The sequence below is a fragment of the Callospermophilus lateralis genome, chromosome 1 (genome assembly GCF_048772815.1).
Source record: "Callospermophilus lateralis isolate mCalLat2 chromosome 1, mCalLat2.hap1, whole genome shotgun sequence".
Lineage (NCBI taxonomy): Eukaryota > Metazoa > Chordata > Mammalia > Rodentia > Sciuridae > Callospermophilus > Callospermophilus lateralis.
In genome coordinates this window covers 55,938,930-55,958,405 of record NC_135305.1, presented here as the reverse complement: position 1 = coordinate 55,958,405, position 19,476 = coordinate 55,938,930, and the positions used below count along the sequence as shown (strand labels likewise).

Below are 19,476 nucleotides of genomic sequence, written 5' to 3'. Positions count from 1 at the left end.
CTATGCATCAGTTGCAGGAGAGAAACAGGGTTGAAAAGACTGTTGCCATTTACCCTGTGATGAGCACCAGTTCATAACTCAGGATCCCTGCCTTCAACGAGATCTGGGTCTGAGCAGCACACAGTCATGTCAGTCTCAGGAAAGGGAGAGCCAACCATCTCAGTAGTTGCAGATGGACTAAGGTATGAAAGGGTCCATGGGGGTCCCCACCCAGGGCCTCTCTTCTCCACTAGTAAGAATAACAGCAGGGCCAATCCCTAATCAGGAAAGGAACACCTCCTTTTTGTCTCCAATTTCGAGTGGAATATATAGATTACATGAGGCCCAAAGAGTCTCTGTAGCCTGCCAAACAATTAATTCAATACTTTATAAGCCAATAGGAAAACGGGAACTCCCTAATTGGAGGAGGGCCCGAGAAGCTGCCTGGATGGTAGCTCCAGCAGAACTGTGGCTCTGCTTTTACCCCTCCATAATCCTGGGTTCACTCTTGCTTTAAAAAGCCTATCAAAGAAATTTTTTTTTAAGGAAGAGGGAAGATGATAGTGCTCCAGTAATGATGTCTAGTTCTGATTCTCTGGATGTTGACTATGTTTTTGAAACAAATTCAATAAGCACAACAGAATAAACATATGTTACAATAAAACATCAGCCTTTGTGATTCACAAAAGCCTTTCATGTTGGCAACTATGAAAATATGAAACAGTACTACTTCCAACTCACTAAGCTACTCCCAATATAAACCATATTATTATCATTTTTACTTCTTAACACTTGGGAACTTTGGATTCTTCCTTCTGTCTTGGCCTCGTCTTCTCAGAGGGCTTTCTTCAGGACAGCCTCTCATCTCATGACTTCCTGTGTCAAAGTGCCAGTTCTGAATAAGAAGCTCACCTCTTTGTTCCATGATGTGCCCAGTGCTGAGGAAACTTGAGGTTTTCAGAGTCGCCTTTATTGCATGGCATTGACCAAGACTCACCACAGAGCCCACAAAAGTTACCTACTCAGGAACTATGACCCACAAGTGCAGAAAACAGCACCTCTGCCCAAACCAAATTTTTAGGTCATACACTACACAATTAAATCTGGAAGGGCCCTGAAGTTCAAGGAGAGGAAAATAAATCCAGCAACTGACATATTCCAGCTAGTCTGCCTCATTTGATTATGCTTCTCCAGTTTCGAGCCCAAAACTCTCTTCCCTGACAACAGCATGGGCACCAGCCACTATCTGCCAGCTCTTAGTTCTAATGGAGCTTCTGCCATAGTTGATACTATTTATAAAACTGGAAGGACTATAGGCTTTACCACCAAGAATAAACTGTGGTAATGCTTAGTATTATGAGGTCAAATTTCATATGCTGCAGCAGTATTTCCAAGCTTCAGAGAAAGTGTAGAAGTGAGGAAACACTGCCTCCTCTGTCACATCACATTCTCTGGAAAAACAAAAGGATCTCTCAGCTGCATCCCTCAGGCAGTGAATGAAGGCTTGGCCCCAGAAAAACTATCCTCTGACAACCACCTGGTGAGAAAGAACCCCTGGAAGCAGCCCTAGCAGCACTGTGGGAGCCACATGCAGCCCCTGGGAAGGAGGCAGGTGAAAGGAGACACAGCCTGTTTTGGGTTAGGATCCTGTGATTTGTTTACTACATGTGAACACAGTTCACACAGTGGACAGGGGTATGGTGTGCAGAGACAAATTTGAACAGGATGCAAACATTGCCCACCATTATCCCTGTATCTGGGATTTTTGTCCTATTTTTCTGGTTATATCACAAAACTTTAATATCCCAAATTAGAAGCATAGGACTTCAGAGTTGAAAGTGTTCTCAGAGCCTAATTCAGGGCAGCCTTGATACATGGCCGTCTGTTGCTAGGGACAAGTGCAGCTTGGTTCGCCACCTCCTGAAATGGGTCATTGCTTCCCTGTAGCCCAACTGTTTGAAGCACTCCATTCCCGCTGACCTGGACTGCCTCCTGCAGCTTCCAGCCTCCACCTTGTTTTACCTTCCAGTCACACAGAGCAGGCAAAGGCCTCTCCACACAGCAGGCTCTAAATTCAAAGCAACCACCACATGACTGCCAGTTCTTTCAACCATTCTGGTCCAAAATTTACTAAGACAGGACTTGGGTTTTTGAAATTCACTAAAAACTAAAATTTTTAGTTACATTAAAATTATTATTTGGCATTATCTATCAGAACAACAAGGAAATAGAAATGCATGGTGCTTTAGAGGTATCTTGCCATATATGTGGCCTCAGATAATCCCAACTTGAAAGACACAAAAATATGTACTTTTTCTCATTCTCTGGTCCTATCTGCTTAACACACTGCTTTTACTTGGCATTAGTGGGCATAAAATATAGTAAACACAAAAGAATTATTAAATTAACCTCAAATAACTGAAAATTAAATCAGAAAAGAATTTGGATAAAAAATAATGAGACAAGCATGACATTCCACACATCCCACCTTTTCAGCAGAGGAATGACAAAGTAAAGCCTACTGGAAAATGCTGAACTGAAACTGGGCAAGAGAAACTGAAACTGGCTCATGGATGAAGGTCATTGGTGCAAATGACCAAAAAAAAAAAAAAACCCAAATACACTGGTGGAGCTTGAAGAGTTTAGACCCAACTAATGTCATGACACTAGGTGAAAAGAATGACCTCCAGTGCCCCAGGAAAGCATCACCATATTCTCCAAGGCAAAAGACCTGGACCAAGGGAGTATATCCCACTACTGTCTCAGAAGTGACTGTACTCCCCAGAGCAATAAGCCAGAAAAGTCAGAATAGTCTCTAGACTTTGCTCTATGAAGAAAGACATTATGCACTAGTATATTAAGAGATCCCTTCCCTTGCCAGCAGGGGCATAAAAGCAGCTGCTGACATATTCCATCCCTGCACCTGGCAGGGCTCCAACCTTCCAGCCCCAGGCACCCCTACCCTGAGAGATGCCTATTCTCACCACCTCCCCATCCATCATGAGCGAAGGGGGAGCACTGCATAACACTGAAAGCCCCGTGTCACCCCAAATGAGTATGATATTTGGGGCGATGGACTGCACAGGACCTGAAGAAGAGACCATCTCTTATAGAACAGAACAAAAATCCTAGACACATCTGAGGATCTGAGGAGACTTTTGGGGGTAGGGTGGTAACTAGGGATTAAACTCAGGTGCTTCAGCACTAAGCGACATTCCCTAGTCCTTTTTATTTTGAGATAGGGTTCACTAAGTTGTTTAGGACCTTGCTAAACTGGGGAAGCTGACCTTAAACTTGCAATCGTCCTGCCCCAGGCTCCTGAGTTACTGGGATTACAGGTGTGTGCTACCACACCCAGGTAAACGTCTTCCAATTCTTAAGACACCCAAAGCAGCAATCTCCTAGCTCTCATCCATCCCATGGTTGACAATTTTCACTTTTAGAAAAACTGAGATCTGTGCCCCATGGAGATTGCCCCATCAAAAGCAGTAAAGGGAAAAATTAATTTACAAGAAGAAAATGGCAAAGGCTATCCTTACCATGCATGCTGTACTCCAAATGTCTGCAGGTGTACTGTAGCCGGCTCCTATTAAAACCTCTATGGATCTATACTGACGTGTTTGGATGTCCTCTGTGAAGTGTTTATGCTGGAAAGGAACAGATGCATTACCATAGAGGAACAGAGACATAAAAAGGAAAAATAAAAAGTGTCTTCTCAGAATCATGACCAAAGTGTTTTAGAAAGAAAACTACTTACCACCCAACAAGCATTTCCCAGGTCAGCAATTTTTACTCTAATTTTATCTGCATTCCGTGGATCCAGGGGGTTCACCAACAAGTCAGCCGCCCGAGTTTTTGCTGGCATGGGCAAACAGTAGCAAGGTTAGTGACTGGGACAAGGGGTTTGCATGTGTGAACACAGTGTTAGCCAGACAGACCACCTCCTTTTTTAGAAGGACAAGGAGATGGTGATCATTTAGGTGGACTAAAGAGAATTAAAAATTTTTGTTTCCATCTCTGGAAAATATTACACAAAGGCGATTAAACTTAGCTACACAGAGGACCCAAGGATATCTCTTCATCCCTAATTCCTTTGTCTCAGCCCTAGAACATGCTGGCCTTGCTCCATTCCCTGCCTGTTTTTCTGTGGCTGCTTCTCATCTGATCAGAGGCTACTGCCTCATGGGCCATATCTAACTCATTGGTGCATTACCACAAGGAACATAAAGGTAAACAGAATATTGCCATGGCAGTCAGTCACTTCCTACTGACACACTGTTCATCAGACATGGAATGACTACCAGGCCCCTGGTACCTCTACTTTAACACCCACAGCATCTCCTACAGTTCCTGCTGCCTGGGCTGAACACACACAGGACTAGACTTGTAGTTAATTAACAATATAGATTAAAGGGAGGAACTACTTTATTCTGGTTTAATTATGGACAAGGAAGACTCCAGAACAGACATCTCCTGATACGGCCTGGGCCATAAAGGCAACACATGAACCTGTCACACACTTAGGTCACTCTCAACTCCAGGGTGATGCTGAGGTTTTCTTCACATCAGGCACAAGGCAGTGGTTCTGGGGCCAAAATAGTTTCTCAGATCATTCCAAACCATGCCTATATGTCAAGCACCATTAACCAAGGGGCAGGTGACATAGAAAAAGAACTTGGTGAGGCCCAGAGAGAAAACCTTGAAGTGAGTCAGCATCTTCATCATCAAATCTCAAACTGCCCTATAAGCTCAGATTTCTGGTAAGAATAAAATGTAACTGGGGCTTTCACTTATTATAAAATAATTTTGAAATAGCATCTATAGACAGTCTGCTCAAAGCAGGGCATTTAACACCCACCCCAGAGTGTCTTTTTGCTCACTCACAAGGTAGGCACTGCTAATATAAACTACACCAGTTTTTGGTTACACTGAACTATGGAATCTTGGTGCTTAAGGAGGTTCAATTCCTTGACAAATACCAGAGAAAGAGAAGAAGGCCAGCTTTGCTAATAGTGAGCAGGGTAGACTATAGCAAGGTCCCCAGGATTCACAGTATTCACAGGACTCCCAAGGAGGGTTCCACATAATGCTGAGAGAATTCTGGCCAGTGTTTGAGCTCTCAAGACCTATGCTCAGCTCTTGGATCAACCCAGGCCAGTCAGGCACAGAGGTTCTCCTGGTGCATATAATCTACTCCTGCAACCCCTCCCCCTCCCTTTTTTTTGGTTACAGGGATTGAGCCCAGGGGCACTCAACCACTAAGCCACATTCCAAGCCCTATTTTTTGTTATTTTATTTAGAGACAGGGTCTCACTGAGTTGCTTAGTGCCTTGCCATTGCTGAGGCTGGCTTTGAACTCACAATCCTCCTGCCTCAGCCTCCATAGCTGCTGGGATTACAGGTGTGCACCACTGCACCCAGCTCTGCACCCTACTTTATAAGGAAGCTATCTATGATGGAGCATACCAAAGACCAAGTAGGAAGTGAGGAAAAGAAACACAGGAATTCAGAAAATGATGAGAAAGCAAGCAGCAGAGACCCACAAGGGAAGGCAAAATGTAAAAGGGGTAATAAGAAGAGTGATAAACATACAATGCTGACCCAACATATAAATGGACAACACTAGAAACTACTAGATGAATCCCTCCTATCATCTAACCAAGGAGAATCAACAGGAATTTAAAGTTTGCAGAAATGGATTCAAATTTAGTTTTTAACACCTGCAAGTTTTAAAACTGGCATATGTCAAACTCTTTGTGACTCAGTTTTCAGGAAAGGAGGAAATGGAAGAGATCACCCCCTCCCAAAGACACAATTGCAGGAGAGCATTAGGCTGAATGTACAGATCCTGGAGCTTCATTCTCTGTAACCAGCTGAGCCATCCTCTTGGGTCAGTGAAAGAAGAATGAGCAGGCAGGTGTGTGGAGCCTAAGAGTGAGCTCCCTTTTCTAAACAACTTCCAAACATTAAGATCCAAGGTTTACTGAGGGAAGAGGATGCAGCTTCGTTTGACATTCTGTGACTTCCCAGAATATTTGATTTCTTTTCCCCATAAGAACAGGTAATTGAGCTGGCTTTTATTTGAGGGTGCTCAAATGGAAGGAGGCAACTTGTAATCTGCCACCCACTCCTAGTTCTTGTTTTTAAAGATACTTCCCGGGAGCTGCACAATTCAGATACGCTAGAGAAATACACTTTTGAAGATACCATCGCCACATCTTTAAATACCATTTCTTTATACTTACTATTCCTCTTTATGTTCACTAAACAAAATCTCTTTGGGTACATGCTAGTATTCTCCAGGTTCAGGTTTGTAAATAGTTATTCAGCTCACAGTAAGAGTTGAATGTGAGCTAAATGATACTAGATAATTTATCACAAAAATTTAATTGTGTAAGAACACAACAGGAGGGTAAAATAGATTCTGTTTGTGTTTCTCATTTCTTTTCTCAGTGTGACAGCTCCTGTGTCAAGGTACCTGAATGCAACACTCCAAAAGGCCTCATAAATAATACAGGGATGCTCACACTTGCTGCATAATCATTACAATTTTGTGTTGCAAGCAATCAGATCACCCACTCTGATTAAGTGGCCACTGTGCAACCTGTCAGAGCTCTTCCTTTTCATTGATAATGCTAAACCAAATGACAAACTGAAAAGCTACAATTGCTCTCTGCTTCCACCAAATAGAGAATAAGGGAGAAGATTTCACTTCAGGAAGGGCTGGGTCCTTTGGGTCATCTTCTGATAAGTCAATCTCTGGGTAACACTGGTAAGTCTATCCTATAACCTAGCAAGAAGGTAATTAGCAGTGCCTCAGCTGCCATCACACCAGGGCAAGGCATCGTGTGGGGCAGATACTCCCTCTTCATATTTTAGAACATTCTACAAGGGAGACATAAATATCCTCTCTACATGGAGATGGGTCAGAACAGAAGCAGCAGAACTAGGAGACTTACTGAAACACCTAACCCATTGACTCAAAAAATGGTTACCAAGCCCCTTCTGTGTGCCAGGTGCCATCTTGGCTCTAGGGTCACAGCATGAAGAAGACACACTCCAAATTAGAAAATTCACATACTACCTAAAATGTAGACAATAAAGTAACTAATTCACACAGCATGTCAGATAACTACATATGCTATTAATCAAAGAGAAGGAGGATAATGTTTAGGAGAGGTCATTTCTGAGAAGGTGACATTCAAGAAGAGGACTGAATTGAAGGAAGAAGTTCTAGGCAAAAGACAGTGGAAATGCAAAGGCCAGATGCAGAAAGGAGTTCACAGTTCTGAGATACTTTAGGAAGAAGCCAGCAGGAGTGGTGCAAGGCACGTGACATCAGACCACTGCAAGGGACATCAACTTCCAAAGGTACCTCAGGGTATGGCTCTATGTGGGAAACACATGCTAGGTCATTTTGGATGTGGAGAAAAGATAAGGACATATACTTTTAAAAGGTGTCTGTGGACTAGATAAGAATGGCCTGGGGAACAAGAGGTGGAGGCTGTCCAGCAGCAGTCTAGACAAAAGCTGACAGTGACTAGAAGACGTGTAAGGACTCCATGTAGACCCTACATGCACAACAATGACGCCCCCACCCCCCACCCCCATGGCCTCTGTACTTCAGACAATATGAGCCAAGATCTATGTTGTAGTTCTGGTAGCTAATAACCTAAGAGGAACCCTTCCCCCTTTCACAACCTTCAATGGCTGTCAAGTTACTCTGGAAAAATATTATATCCTTTAGCCTGGTATTTAAGTTCTTTAAACATCTCAATCTGGCCCCCAACCTTTCTTACACTACTTCCTCATGTACATGTACTGTGCTCTAATGGGAAGGATCTGTGCAAATTCTCAACAAAGCCTGCTTCTTTTGCCTCTTGATCATATAGTAACTGGTTCCTAACTGTAAGCCCCTAGACCACTGGGAAACAAAACACCTCCTCCATGGGGAGGCTATCAAATGACCAAGCAGGAAACCAAAATGGAGTGCCTCTACACGATGACTGTATCAGGAGATCCTGCCTGGAACCTCCCCCGAATTTAACAACACTGAAAAGTTCTGCTTGGTAAGAAGAAAGGGACAATGAAAAAAAGAACACCGATTTTTATCTGACAGAGCTTCTAGGGATGGTAGTGTGTTGGAGAGAATAAAATTTTTATTGCAAAAGGAAAAAGTAAAGAATAAAATATAACGAGAAAGCACTCATTTTTTCATTTATTAAAGTATTTATCTTAGCATTCAGGTGCTAAGGATACAAAGTTAAAAACATACCATGCTCTCAAAGAGTTTACATTCCATTGAAGAGAAGATAATGCAAATGAGCAATGACCATATAATTAAGTAAAGTACAGTCAGTAGGACAAGAAGAAAGATTGCAGAGGCCCGCTAGGGAATAGAGAAGCAACCACCCAGGAGGAGATACATTGTTTTGTCATATTTTGGATCATGGAAACTAAAAAAAAAAAAAAAAAATTTAGAACTACTGAGGAAATTGACTATATAATGAATAATAGATATTGTAAAATCACTCATATTCTTACTATGATAATGGTATTATTATTATGACAAAGATGTTCTTTCATCTCTCAGGAGACAAATACTGAAGTTTGTTTGGTTTTCTTTTTTATTTTGGGTGGTGCTGAGGACTGAACCCAGGGCCTCATGCATGCCAGGCAAGCACTGTACCAACTGAGCTATATCCCCAGCCCGATACTTAAGTATTTAGAAGAATCCTAATATCTACAACACAGTTTTTATTTACATATATGTAAATATACCTAGTGTGGCAAAATGTTAAGTATGAATTTATATTGAAGGTATACAATTGTTATTGTACTATTCTTTCAAAATATATATTTTTTTAAATACAGAGATGTGCTAGGTATGGTGGTATACACCTGTAACCTGAGCAACTCAGGAGGCTGAGACAGGAGGATCTCAAGTTTGAGGCCAGCTTCAGCAATTTGGCAAGACCCTGTCTCAAAAAATAAATAAATAAATAAAAAGGGCTGGGGATAGAGCCCAGTGATAAAGCATCCCAGAGTTCAATCCTCAGTACCAGAAAGAGGGAGGGGGGAGGCGGGGAGGAAGGGAGGGAGGAGTGGGTGTTCTAGTAATTCCTGCAACTCAGAGGATGGGGCTGGTTACTCATGGATCATATACCCCACTAAAACACTCTAGCAATGACTTAAAGACAGGTGGGAATGGCAACAAGAAAGAACAAAAAGCCAGATCAAAAGGTAGCCTCTGTGATAGTACAAGCAGGCAATGACCATACTCTTCAGGGCCAAGGCAAGGAGGACCCCCATTTAAGGAGGTATGACTGGTAGGACAAAGTGACCTACTGGGTATGAGAGAAAAAACGGGGAGTGTCAAGGACCATCAAGGGAATACAGGAGGTTTAGCCAATCGAGAGAGCAAACTGTGTTCTGGTTTCTACATGTCTGAAGTCCCCTTGTGATACAGAGATCAGGCTGTCTTGAACACTGTTGAATAAGTGGCTCTCCAGCATAGGAAAGCAGAGGAAGAGATTCTTCTGCCAGAAGTCCCTGGATCCTGCACTTGCTTCCTCACTCCCTCAGGTCTCTAACCAAAGGTTATCCTGTCAGGGAGGTGTGATCTCTCTCAGTAAGATCTAGAGCAACCCTCCACACCACTGCCTAATTTACCCACAGCAGCTCACAACACTAACTGGTTTTCACTGGCTACCTACTCCCATGGTAATCCAAGAAGGAAAGGCAGGTACATCCTTGGTTTTGTTGACCACTATCCTCAGTACCCACGACAGGGACTAACTAAAATACTGCTGGGACTCAACAGTTGAGTGAATAAATAGGGATTTGGTCAGCAACACCACAATGACAGCAGCTGTAATCATGGATTACATGGTTACATGGACAGGCTTGGGTCAATTAGGGAGAGACTGGAGTGTCAGTAGAATGGGCTGAGAATAGAGATCAGGGTAACGCCCATGGTTAAGATTGCTGAAAAGATTAGGGAACTACCCTAGGAAATAGCAGGACAAAGAGCAGCCCACAAAGCAGGAGGAGGACTTAGGTGGGCCAGGCAGCAGGGTCTGTGGAGTGCAGCTCAGGTATGAGTCATATACCCCCCACCCCACTGTTAAACACAGGCTGGGAGATAGCGCAACCTGATGTCAATCAAGAAATGTATGGACGTAGTTCTCAGAGAGAGTGCCCAAGTATTCCTTAAATTCAAACAACGTGCTCTGAGTTAAATAATATCTCCAACTGGATTTTACATTTTGTCTAAATCAGAATGTTTCCCTCTCCTCACCCATTCACTCATGCATTCACCACAATTTTGAATTTCCCTCTACTTCTGTTTTTTCATAAGAAGTTTTTCTTTTAAAGCCTAAACATATATCTACCTATTATGAATATGAATTATAATGTGGTGGACAAAACTGGACCAGGAAACAGGAGGCCTGCATTCAGAATCCACTGGTTACTAGCAAGAGAAACTGTCCTGAGCCTTACAACTCACTTGGGTCTCAACAACACTGACAACAAGGCAATAGCAGTAGCAAGCCTGGCACCTACCAGGTTCGTGACAAGAAGGTACCATTCACTAAGAAATATTCTATACTTTATTGTCATTATTTATCATATATCATTTGTTTACCTGCACTATTTATATACTTAAACCATTTACAGGTAGCATTTGATTCAATGCTAATAACTAACCTAGATGTGGCCACTGATTTCCTTTGATAGAGGAAGAAACTGAGACTCGGGGAGATTTAGAAATCAAAGTTCCATAGCTATTAAGTTTTGAGCTGGGATTTAATCTTGGTTTTTGTTTTGTTTTGTTGCACTAGGGATTGAACCCAGTGGCCTTTTACTACTGAGCTATTCCCCAGAATTTTTTTATTTTTGTTTGCTTTACTTATTAGTACCAGGGATTAAAGCCAGGGGCACTTAACCACTGAGCCACATTCCCAGTCCTTTTTACTTTATATTTTGAGACAGGATCTCACTAAATTGCTTAGAACCTCACTAAGTTGCTGAGGCTGGCCTTGAGTTTGTGATCCTCCCTCCTCACCTCCCAAGTCACTAGGATTACAGGCATGTGCCAACATACCCGGCCAGACTGTTTTTATTTTGAGGGGTCTCACGAAGTTGGTGAGGCCGGTCTCAAATTTGGGATCCTCCTGTCTCAGCCTGAGTTGCTGGGATTTCAGGTGTGAACTACCACACCCAGCTTAATCTCATATATTTGAAGCCACTGCCCCAAACTGTTGCTTGCACAATAATACAAAGCTACTCTGTAAATTTACTTTATATATGCATCTCTAAGTTAAAATTGAGCAACAGCAACAATAAAAGCAGAGAAGGTATATTTCCATGGCTGCCTTTTCCTAGAAATGAATCTACATGTGAAGCTTTTGAATATTCCCTGGCCAGGAAAAAGGTGACCAGGAGCTAACCATGTCCCACCAAGTTAAGAAAACACATGCTAGAATGATTAGTTACAGCTGAGTAACAAGGGTGGCTGGCTTTCTCAGAGAATAAGTTGTCAGCCTGCAAGAGTGAAAGGGGCTACAGAATCTCTGGGGCTGTCTGTAGGGCTGGCTCATCAATAACCTGCCATGTGTTAAGCAGTCCTATCAGCAGAGGGAGCAGAGGAGGTTTCTGAGCTTTTCACTGTGAGCCAGAATGGAAACCAAATGAGAGCCCAGTTTTCACTTACTGAAGTCACTCAGCAATATGTCACATGGCATTTGCTCCCAAAATAAGGGTTTGAAATAAGACAGGGCCCTGCATAGACATACCTACAATCTAATTTCATGTTTAAATCATGTCACTTCCTTTAAAATTACAAAATTATAACCTTGGGACTGTTATTGATAGCAGGGTCCTATAATTAGGGACAACTATCAAAATAAGTCAAGACACTTCTTTCTCAACATAGCAAAAGAGCAAGCAGATGTTCTCTCAAATAGAAACAAGCCAAAAAACTAAATATAACACCATCAGATGAAAGAGGTTACAAATTATAAGCTAAATTAATGCATTGTAGGAACCTATAAGGATGCTAAACTCCCAAGGTTTTTGCAAATGTTAGGTGTCACTGACTAAATATAGAAAGAATAAGAAAAGCTCAGAAATGGGATTGCATAAGCAGAGAGTAAGAGAAAGCCCAGTGGCACAGAACAAATTTTTAAAGCACATTTCTTGTTCATGAGTATAAAAGCAATAAAACAAAAATGGTTAAAACATGGACATGGCTTTACCACCACCAGTCAGCTCCTTTCACAGTGTTTATCAAAGGCATGACCCTGGAGCCAGTGAAAGCAGACAATGGATGGGAAAGGACACTTACTTTTTGGCAAATCCCCAGTACTAGAGGCTGAAACTGTCCTGCTTCTGTCATGGGATGGACTGCTTTCCTCTTGCTCAGTAAGTGGAGATCCCTCAGAGAGAACAGAGCCACAGGCCACAGGTTCTAAGGGCCCAGAGAACAATGAAGTGGAAAACTCTGGAAACTGCGACTCCGGAATCTTATGTTGTCCATTTGGCAATTCACCATTGAATTGTTCGTAGGAGCTGCTATATGTGTAATCACTTTCTGCATTGGGCTCATCAAGGTTATATTCCTCAGGATTTGGGCAGTCATCTTCATCATCCTCTTCATCCTCCAGCTGCTGTTCCAGTAAGAATGGACCATTCTCAATATGGCCATTGGTTTTGGGTGACTCAATCCATGTAGGGTCTATATTCGCAAGCTCCTGTTCAACATCATCTTCATCTTTCTCAATATTTTCTTTCTCAGTGTCTTCTTTCTCTTCTTGGTCCTCAGCTTCACCTTAAAAAGTTCAGGGGTTAAGAATTAGGCCTTGGCAATCCTTAAAAAACAAATGCCAAATGTCTTCTTTGATATAAAGAGAGCAACTAAGATCAGAACAGGGAAGAAGAGCATGAGGAAAAGATTAACATTTAACAGAGACGAGTGGGGTGGGAGAGAGGGAGAGAGAAGGGAAACAGTATGGAAATGGAAGGAGACCCTCATTGCTACACAAAATTACATATAAGAGTTTGTGAGGGGAAAGGGAAAAAAAAATAACAAGGGAGAGAATTAAACAACAGCAGATGGGGCAGAGAGAGAAGATGAGAGGGAAGGGGAGGGGGGATAGTAGGGGATAGGAAAGGTAGCAGAATACAACAGTCATTTATATGGTATTATGTAAAAATGTGGATGTGTAACCGATGTGATTCTGCAACTTGTATTTGGGGTAAAAATGGGAGTTCATAACCCACTTGAATCAAATGTATGGAAGATGATATGTCATGAGCTTTGTAATGTTTTGAACAACCAAAAAAAAAAAAAAGAATTAGGCCTTGGTACTCTCTTTGACACAGTGGCATGAGGTACTTATGTCCTTTGACAAGATATACTTCTTAATGTGCTTAATTTATGTACCACACAGTCAACACCTCTTGGCTTTCAGGGTAAACCCTGTAAGCTTTCTAAATCTTATTTTTCATTTATTTAACTTATTTGTTTATTAGTCGAGTCTCCTTAGAGGAAGTTAGCATTGGGGGAAAATAACTTTATAAGTAAAATTGGATTTCTATTTCTACCCTCTCCCGAACCTTCAGAAAAAGGTCTGTGATGTGTTAGGCAAAAATTTAATCACAAAATAAAAAGAAGGGGCCATTATTAGCATGGATAGAAAACATGGTGTTTTCCATTTTTAAAAAACTACTCTGCGGTGTTAACTAATGTCTGTCATACATTTTTATTAATGAACTACTTCCCGTACTGTCCATTAAGAAGACAGAGAAACTCTTCCTTAGTATCCATAGCAGCAGCACAAAGCCCGCCTCTGTGATGCTCCCAAGACCCCACCAACCCTGACTCCAGGTGCCACTGACCATCGTCTTTAGCAGTCTCTTCCTCGGTTGCCTCCTCTAATCCTGCCGCTTTTAGTTTCACCTCTGGGCAGTACTCATCATCTTGCTCATTGGAAGGTACAGCGGAGGTGATGTTTTCCTCTATTATTTTTCTTTCAGCTTCTCGCTCCAATTCCTCTATCTCCTGAAGGCGTTTTTCTAATAACTCAGCCTGCCTCTTCTGTTTCTTTTTCAGCTTTTTCTTCTTGTTTTTAGATATTTTTCCTATCTACAACATGTTAAGAAAATACCATAGGTCAGTCAGCTCCTTTTTAAAGCACCATATAATAGCACAAGTGCTGGCAGTATGGCAAACACTAACCATTTTTTTTCACGTCATATTCAATTAAGTTCACAAACCCAGAGAGAAGCATTATGGTGAAAGAGAAAACAGTCTGGCTAATATCAGGTCTTACCCTCAGAGCAGTATACCTCCTCATCATTTCAATTCTAAGAGAATTGAATCACTGAAACTCCTCTTGAAAGTTTTATTTGTTGCTGCCTTATACAAAGTTACATCCTTCTCACCTCCTTATTGACAAAAAAGAAATGTTTGCCAGAACAGGGAGACAAGGGCTGGGGTTGTGGCTCAGTGGTAGAGCGCTCGCCTAGGATGTGCAAAGCACTCGGTTCGATCCTCAGTAAAATAAATAAATAAATAAACAAGTTGTGTTGTGTCCGGCCACAACTAAAGAATAAACCTCAAAAAAAAAAAAAAAAAAAAAAAAAAAAACCAGTGCTGGGGAAATAGCTCAGTTGATAGAGTGCTTTTGCCTTGCATGCACAAGGCCCCCTGTTCAACCCCCAGCACCATAGAGTGCAGGGGTGGGGAACAGGTAGACAATAGCACTGACTGAGTCTGCCTCACACTGAATTGTTATCAGCAAACAAAACAACATGAATTTTAAGAAATGAGCCTATGAAGAAAAAGGGTGAAAAATCAAAAACCCTAAGTTTTTGCCTGCTTTCAGCTCTGGCCACCTGACTTGGAAAGCACAGGCATTAAGAACCTCCAACATTTCACAGGATTAGTGAACTCAAGCCAGCAAACCAAGAGAACACTGTGGAAATGACTCAGACTCCCCAACTGGCCAGGAAGCCAAATTCTCACAGCTCCTCCTTACACTGAAACTTCCTTCTAAAAGGAGGGCTGCTTCATTGAACACAGTGTTTCTGACAGGACCACAAAATGGATAATACTCTCTCGTACTTACACAACTGTCTAAGAAAAAAAATTAGAATATCAGTGTCAGAAACATAAGTAACTGAGAAGCCAATGAGAAGTAATATAAACTGATTTTGGAATAATCACACTTTAAACTCTTAAGCATCACCTCACAATTCAGGAGTTTCTGCCAACAGTACCTAGGAAGAAGCTCTTATAACAGCTTTGATGACTCTAACTATGCAGAAATCACTTCAACTTAAAGAATTTTACATATTTAAGGATACAAAGCATTTATAAACATGTCTACCTTCTAAGTTAATATATATTAGAACATTTGTTATCATTTGAAAAGCTTAGTGAATAGTTCCTTTTAACATGCTGAATATAAGTATATATTTAAGTACTTACAGGTTTTTGCTGTGGAGCCGTACTCACTAAAACAATATAAAACAAAATGGATGTTAGACGAAAACTGACACATACATTTGGGTAATTCAAACTGACAAAATGAATTAATTACAATCTTCTAATGGCTATCCAACTTCAAAAACTGTTAAAAATCAAGAGCTTCTTTATTGTAAGGATCTAAAGAAAATGTATTCAAATCAAATGACTGACCCTTAAAGGGCAGAGTAAAAGCTGTTCATACTAAGTCATTTCTATTATTTATTTAAAATTAAATGACAATCAGTTTCAAAAAGAGTCAATAATCTCAAGCATCCATTATCAGTTTAAGAAAATGAAGAGTTCACAAATCATATAGTCATCAGACCAAATTTGTTTATAGATAATGAACAATTTAGATGAGGAAATGTACATTTTATTTTCGAAATCCACTTGGCAAATCTCATACAAAAAAAATAAGCTAAATAGTACAAAGTTTTTATTAGTAATTACACAGTAATTTGTGACAATTATTCCAAATCACATTAGACCCCTAACCAGAAGCAAAAACTTGACAGGCTGGTTCCATGAACTAAAGAAGCACCCTTAGAGTAGATAGTAGAAGGAGTAAGAGCCCCAGAGCCCTAGTCACAGGGGTGTTAGCCCTGTACAACTGCCTGACCACACACCAGGGCACAGATAATGTAAAAAGAGCATGCCAACACTACCATTACTGAATTCTGTGAAATTCGAGGGGGTGGGGGGGAGCACCCTTATATGCCAGCGCTCAAGTCATGTGGTCATCTTTCCTCTATACCCTTAGGTCTTTAGTATCTAATTCCAAAGTCTCTAATTAAATTCAGACTGATAGAGGTATGTTAACTGAAGAGAGGGAAGCATTTACAAATTAAGCTAGAAAATAATTCCCATGACTATGTTCCTCCCTACAGAAGTGGGTACCATAAGAAAATGCAGATACAGATAGATGAAGCAACAGTTAAGAATTTAGGTGGTCTTTTAATGGAGGACACAAAGATGAATAATTCAAATATTAAAATAAAATGCAACTGGAAAATCATCTAAAGAAAATGTTCCAGTTATTTCCAGCAACCAAGCTCTTACAAAAAGTTCCTAATTTGCATATACATATTTGACTCAACTGCCTTCAGTGTACAACTCTGCAAGTACAAAATGCCCTCAAGTCGACTGAAATGAAGAAAGATCAGCTCAATCAGCTCCCTCACCTGCAGACCCTGAAGGAGGAGGAGCACCTGCTTTCTGCCACTCAGTGGCTTCGGCTGCCATTCTTCTCACATATGCATCATCCACACACATCAAGATGTTTTCCGGCTTTATGTCAGTATGAATAATCTTGCACTTACTGTGTAGATAATCTAACCCTTGAAGAACCTAGTTATAGTAAAATCAAAAGAGGAAAGGAGCTATCAATACTTTTATTATTTAATTTTTATGCATTTGAAAAATAGGTGATGCAATCATACAGCACAAAATTTGACAGACACAAAAGGGCATTTAGTTAACAAAACAAAACAAAACCCTCCCCACCTTTGCCCCCAATCCAGCTCTCCCTTCCATAAGCAACCAATGTGTAACACTGCACAGATAATTTATGCTCATGGAAGCAAATTTTTATATGTACATCTTTAGTAACAACTTTACTGAAAAAGAATTCACGTGTATGATTCATCATTTGAAGAGCATAATGTTGTTTAGATGTGCAACCATCACCCCTTCCTAATTTAGAAAATTTTCATCACCCCAGAAAGAAACCTCATACCATTAGTAGTCACTCCCCATCTCCCTCCACCACTACCAGCCCTGACCAATCACTAATGTGCTTACTGATTCTGGACATGATATTTAAAATGAATCATACAGAGGGATTTTCCAACTGACATAATGTTCAAGGCTCACTCTTGTGTAAAGTATATCCGTATTTCATTTCCTTTCATTGCCAAATTATATTCTGCTGTGTGGAATAAAACATTGTGTTTATCTATTCATTAGATAGACATCTGGATTGTGTCCACATTTTAGGCTATTGAAAATAATACTGCTATCTATATTCATGTACAAGTTTCCATAGGGACCTATCTTTGTATTTTCTTGACTTAGAGGGAAATGTTGGGTCATATGACAAGTATACATTTAGCCATTTGATGAAGTACCCACACTGATTTCTATAGTGCTTATTCCTTTTACATTCTTACCAGCAACATATGAGGGTTCCAATTTCTTCATCCTGACCAACATTAACTATCTTTTTTATTGTAGTCACACTAGTGGGTATGAAGTGGTGTCTCATTTTAGCTGCTGTTGTTTTGAGACAGGGTCTCACTCTTTCTCAGGCAGGTCTTAACCTCCTGGACTCAAGCAATCCTCATGCTTCACCATGCCAAATAGCTAGGGCTCCAGGAATGTCATCAAACCCAACTTGCATTTTTCTTTTCTTTTTTTTAATATTTATTTATTTATTTATCTTTTAGGTTTTTTTTTAAGTGGATACATTAGTTTGCTTTTATGTGGTGCCGAGGATCGAACCCGGTGCCTCATGCATGCTGGGTGAGCGCTCTACCACTGAGCCACCATCCCAACCCCCAACTTGCATTTTTCGTTTTGATTTTTATATTCCTAGTGGTTAATGATGCACATACATTTTTAATATTTCAGTAAAAGGAAGACATATTTTTTTTTCCCCATTTGGTGGTTCTGGGCACTGAACCCAGGCCTTGTGCATGCTGGCCAAGCACTCTACCAACTGAGCTATATCCCCAGCCCCAAGAAGGATATAATTTAACCAAAAAATAGCTCTCATATCTAATAGCACTACAGCCTTAAATTAAAAGAAAACATTAAACCAAAACATATACATGCACATCACCTCAAACCAAACAAAACCTTACAGAGTGCCAGTGACCTCAATGCAAGGGCAATGTTTCTCTGCAATTATTTCCACATAAAAATTAATTTTTAGAATATACTTTTCCATACATTAGAAATACAAATATCACCATTTAAATATTAAGTCATTTGGGCCTCTTGTCCACAAGAAACTGGAAATGTAAAAGAGATAAGCAAAAGATACACTGCATCATCCAAAACTAGGTAACACCCAGCAAAATCCCAGTGTGTCTGCCTACCATGAATAGCTGGCTAAATAACCTTCAAAGATGAAATATTACAAAGTGAGAAGGAACCAAAATTTTTTAAAAGAAAATCAGTTTATCTGTCTCTTGAACAGGGATTACACAGGTATTAAAACATCTATGATCACTTAAAATAACTTTTCATAGGAAGCATTTTCACATGAATTCACTGAAACAATATCATCTGAACTCTGATCACAGGCTATGAACTATTTGAGGTGTTTGATATACAACAGTAAACAGAGTTCCGCAACTTCAAAGCCCTTAACAGTTCTCCTGTCCTCATAGAGCTTACACATTCTTGGTAGTGGCTGGGAGTAATGGAATTAATTAAAAAAAAAAAAAAAAATGAATCACGGCACAATACCAAAATACTGACAAGTTGTTAGTAAGTACCAGTAAAATGGGGGAATAAAAAAAGCCTAAAGAAATGCTTCTGATTTTTAAATTTAGAATACTTACTGTTTAAAATAATACCTCAATTAAAATGTTTAATTATGTTTAGAATGTCAAAGAACCAACAGTCAGACAGAAATCATTATGTATATACAAAAAGTACAGGGTATACACCTGAAGGGAACATAATCCAATGGGTCTATATGTGGTTCACTGATATTTCATGTATCTTCCTTGTGCAAACTGAGTAATAATGTGAAATTTTTAATCCAAATAAGAGAGATTCTGAGAATTACAAGATATTAATGAACAGGCACAAGGAACAAAATTTTGGAAAATTTTTAAACAGCTGATATTTATTCCAACTTAAATTTCAGTTATCAAAAATTAACTCAAAGTAGAAATATTTATGAATTTACTTAGAGTTAATATTTTGCTTTCCTAAAATATCTTCTAACTATC

At 40.3% G+C, this 19,476-nt stretch overlaps 1 protein-coding gene across 5 annotated transcripts in view; it reads right to left on the bottom strand.

Moving 5' to 3' along the window:
• The window catches only part of Srpk2 (SRSF protein kinase 2), a 243,188-nt gene that overhangs the window by 16,267 nt on the left and 207,445 nt on the right, over positions 1–19,476 (bottom strand). For all 5 annotated transcript variants that reach the window (XM_076834856.2, XM_076834818.2, XM_076834828.2 and 2 more), the window contains 6 exons: positions 16,696–16,861; positions 15,476–15,501; positions 13,882–14,128; positions 12,329–12,811; positions 3,737–3,837; positions 3,519–3,626 (listed from right to left, as the gene is read on the bottom strand). In XM_076834856.2, the coding sequence (XP_076690971.1) occupies positions 3,519–3,626; positions 3,737–3,837; positions 12,329–12,811; positions 13,882–14,128; positions 15,476–15,501; positions 16,696–16,861 (1,131 nt within the window). The remainder of the gene's footprint in view (positions 1–3,518; positions 3,627–3,736; positions 3,838–12,328; positions 12,812–13,881; positions 14,129–15,475; positions 15,502–16,695; positions 16,862–19,476) is intronic.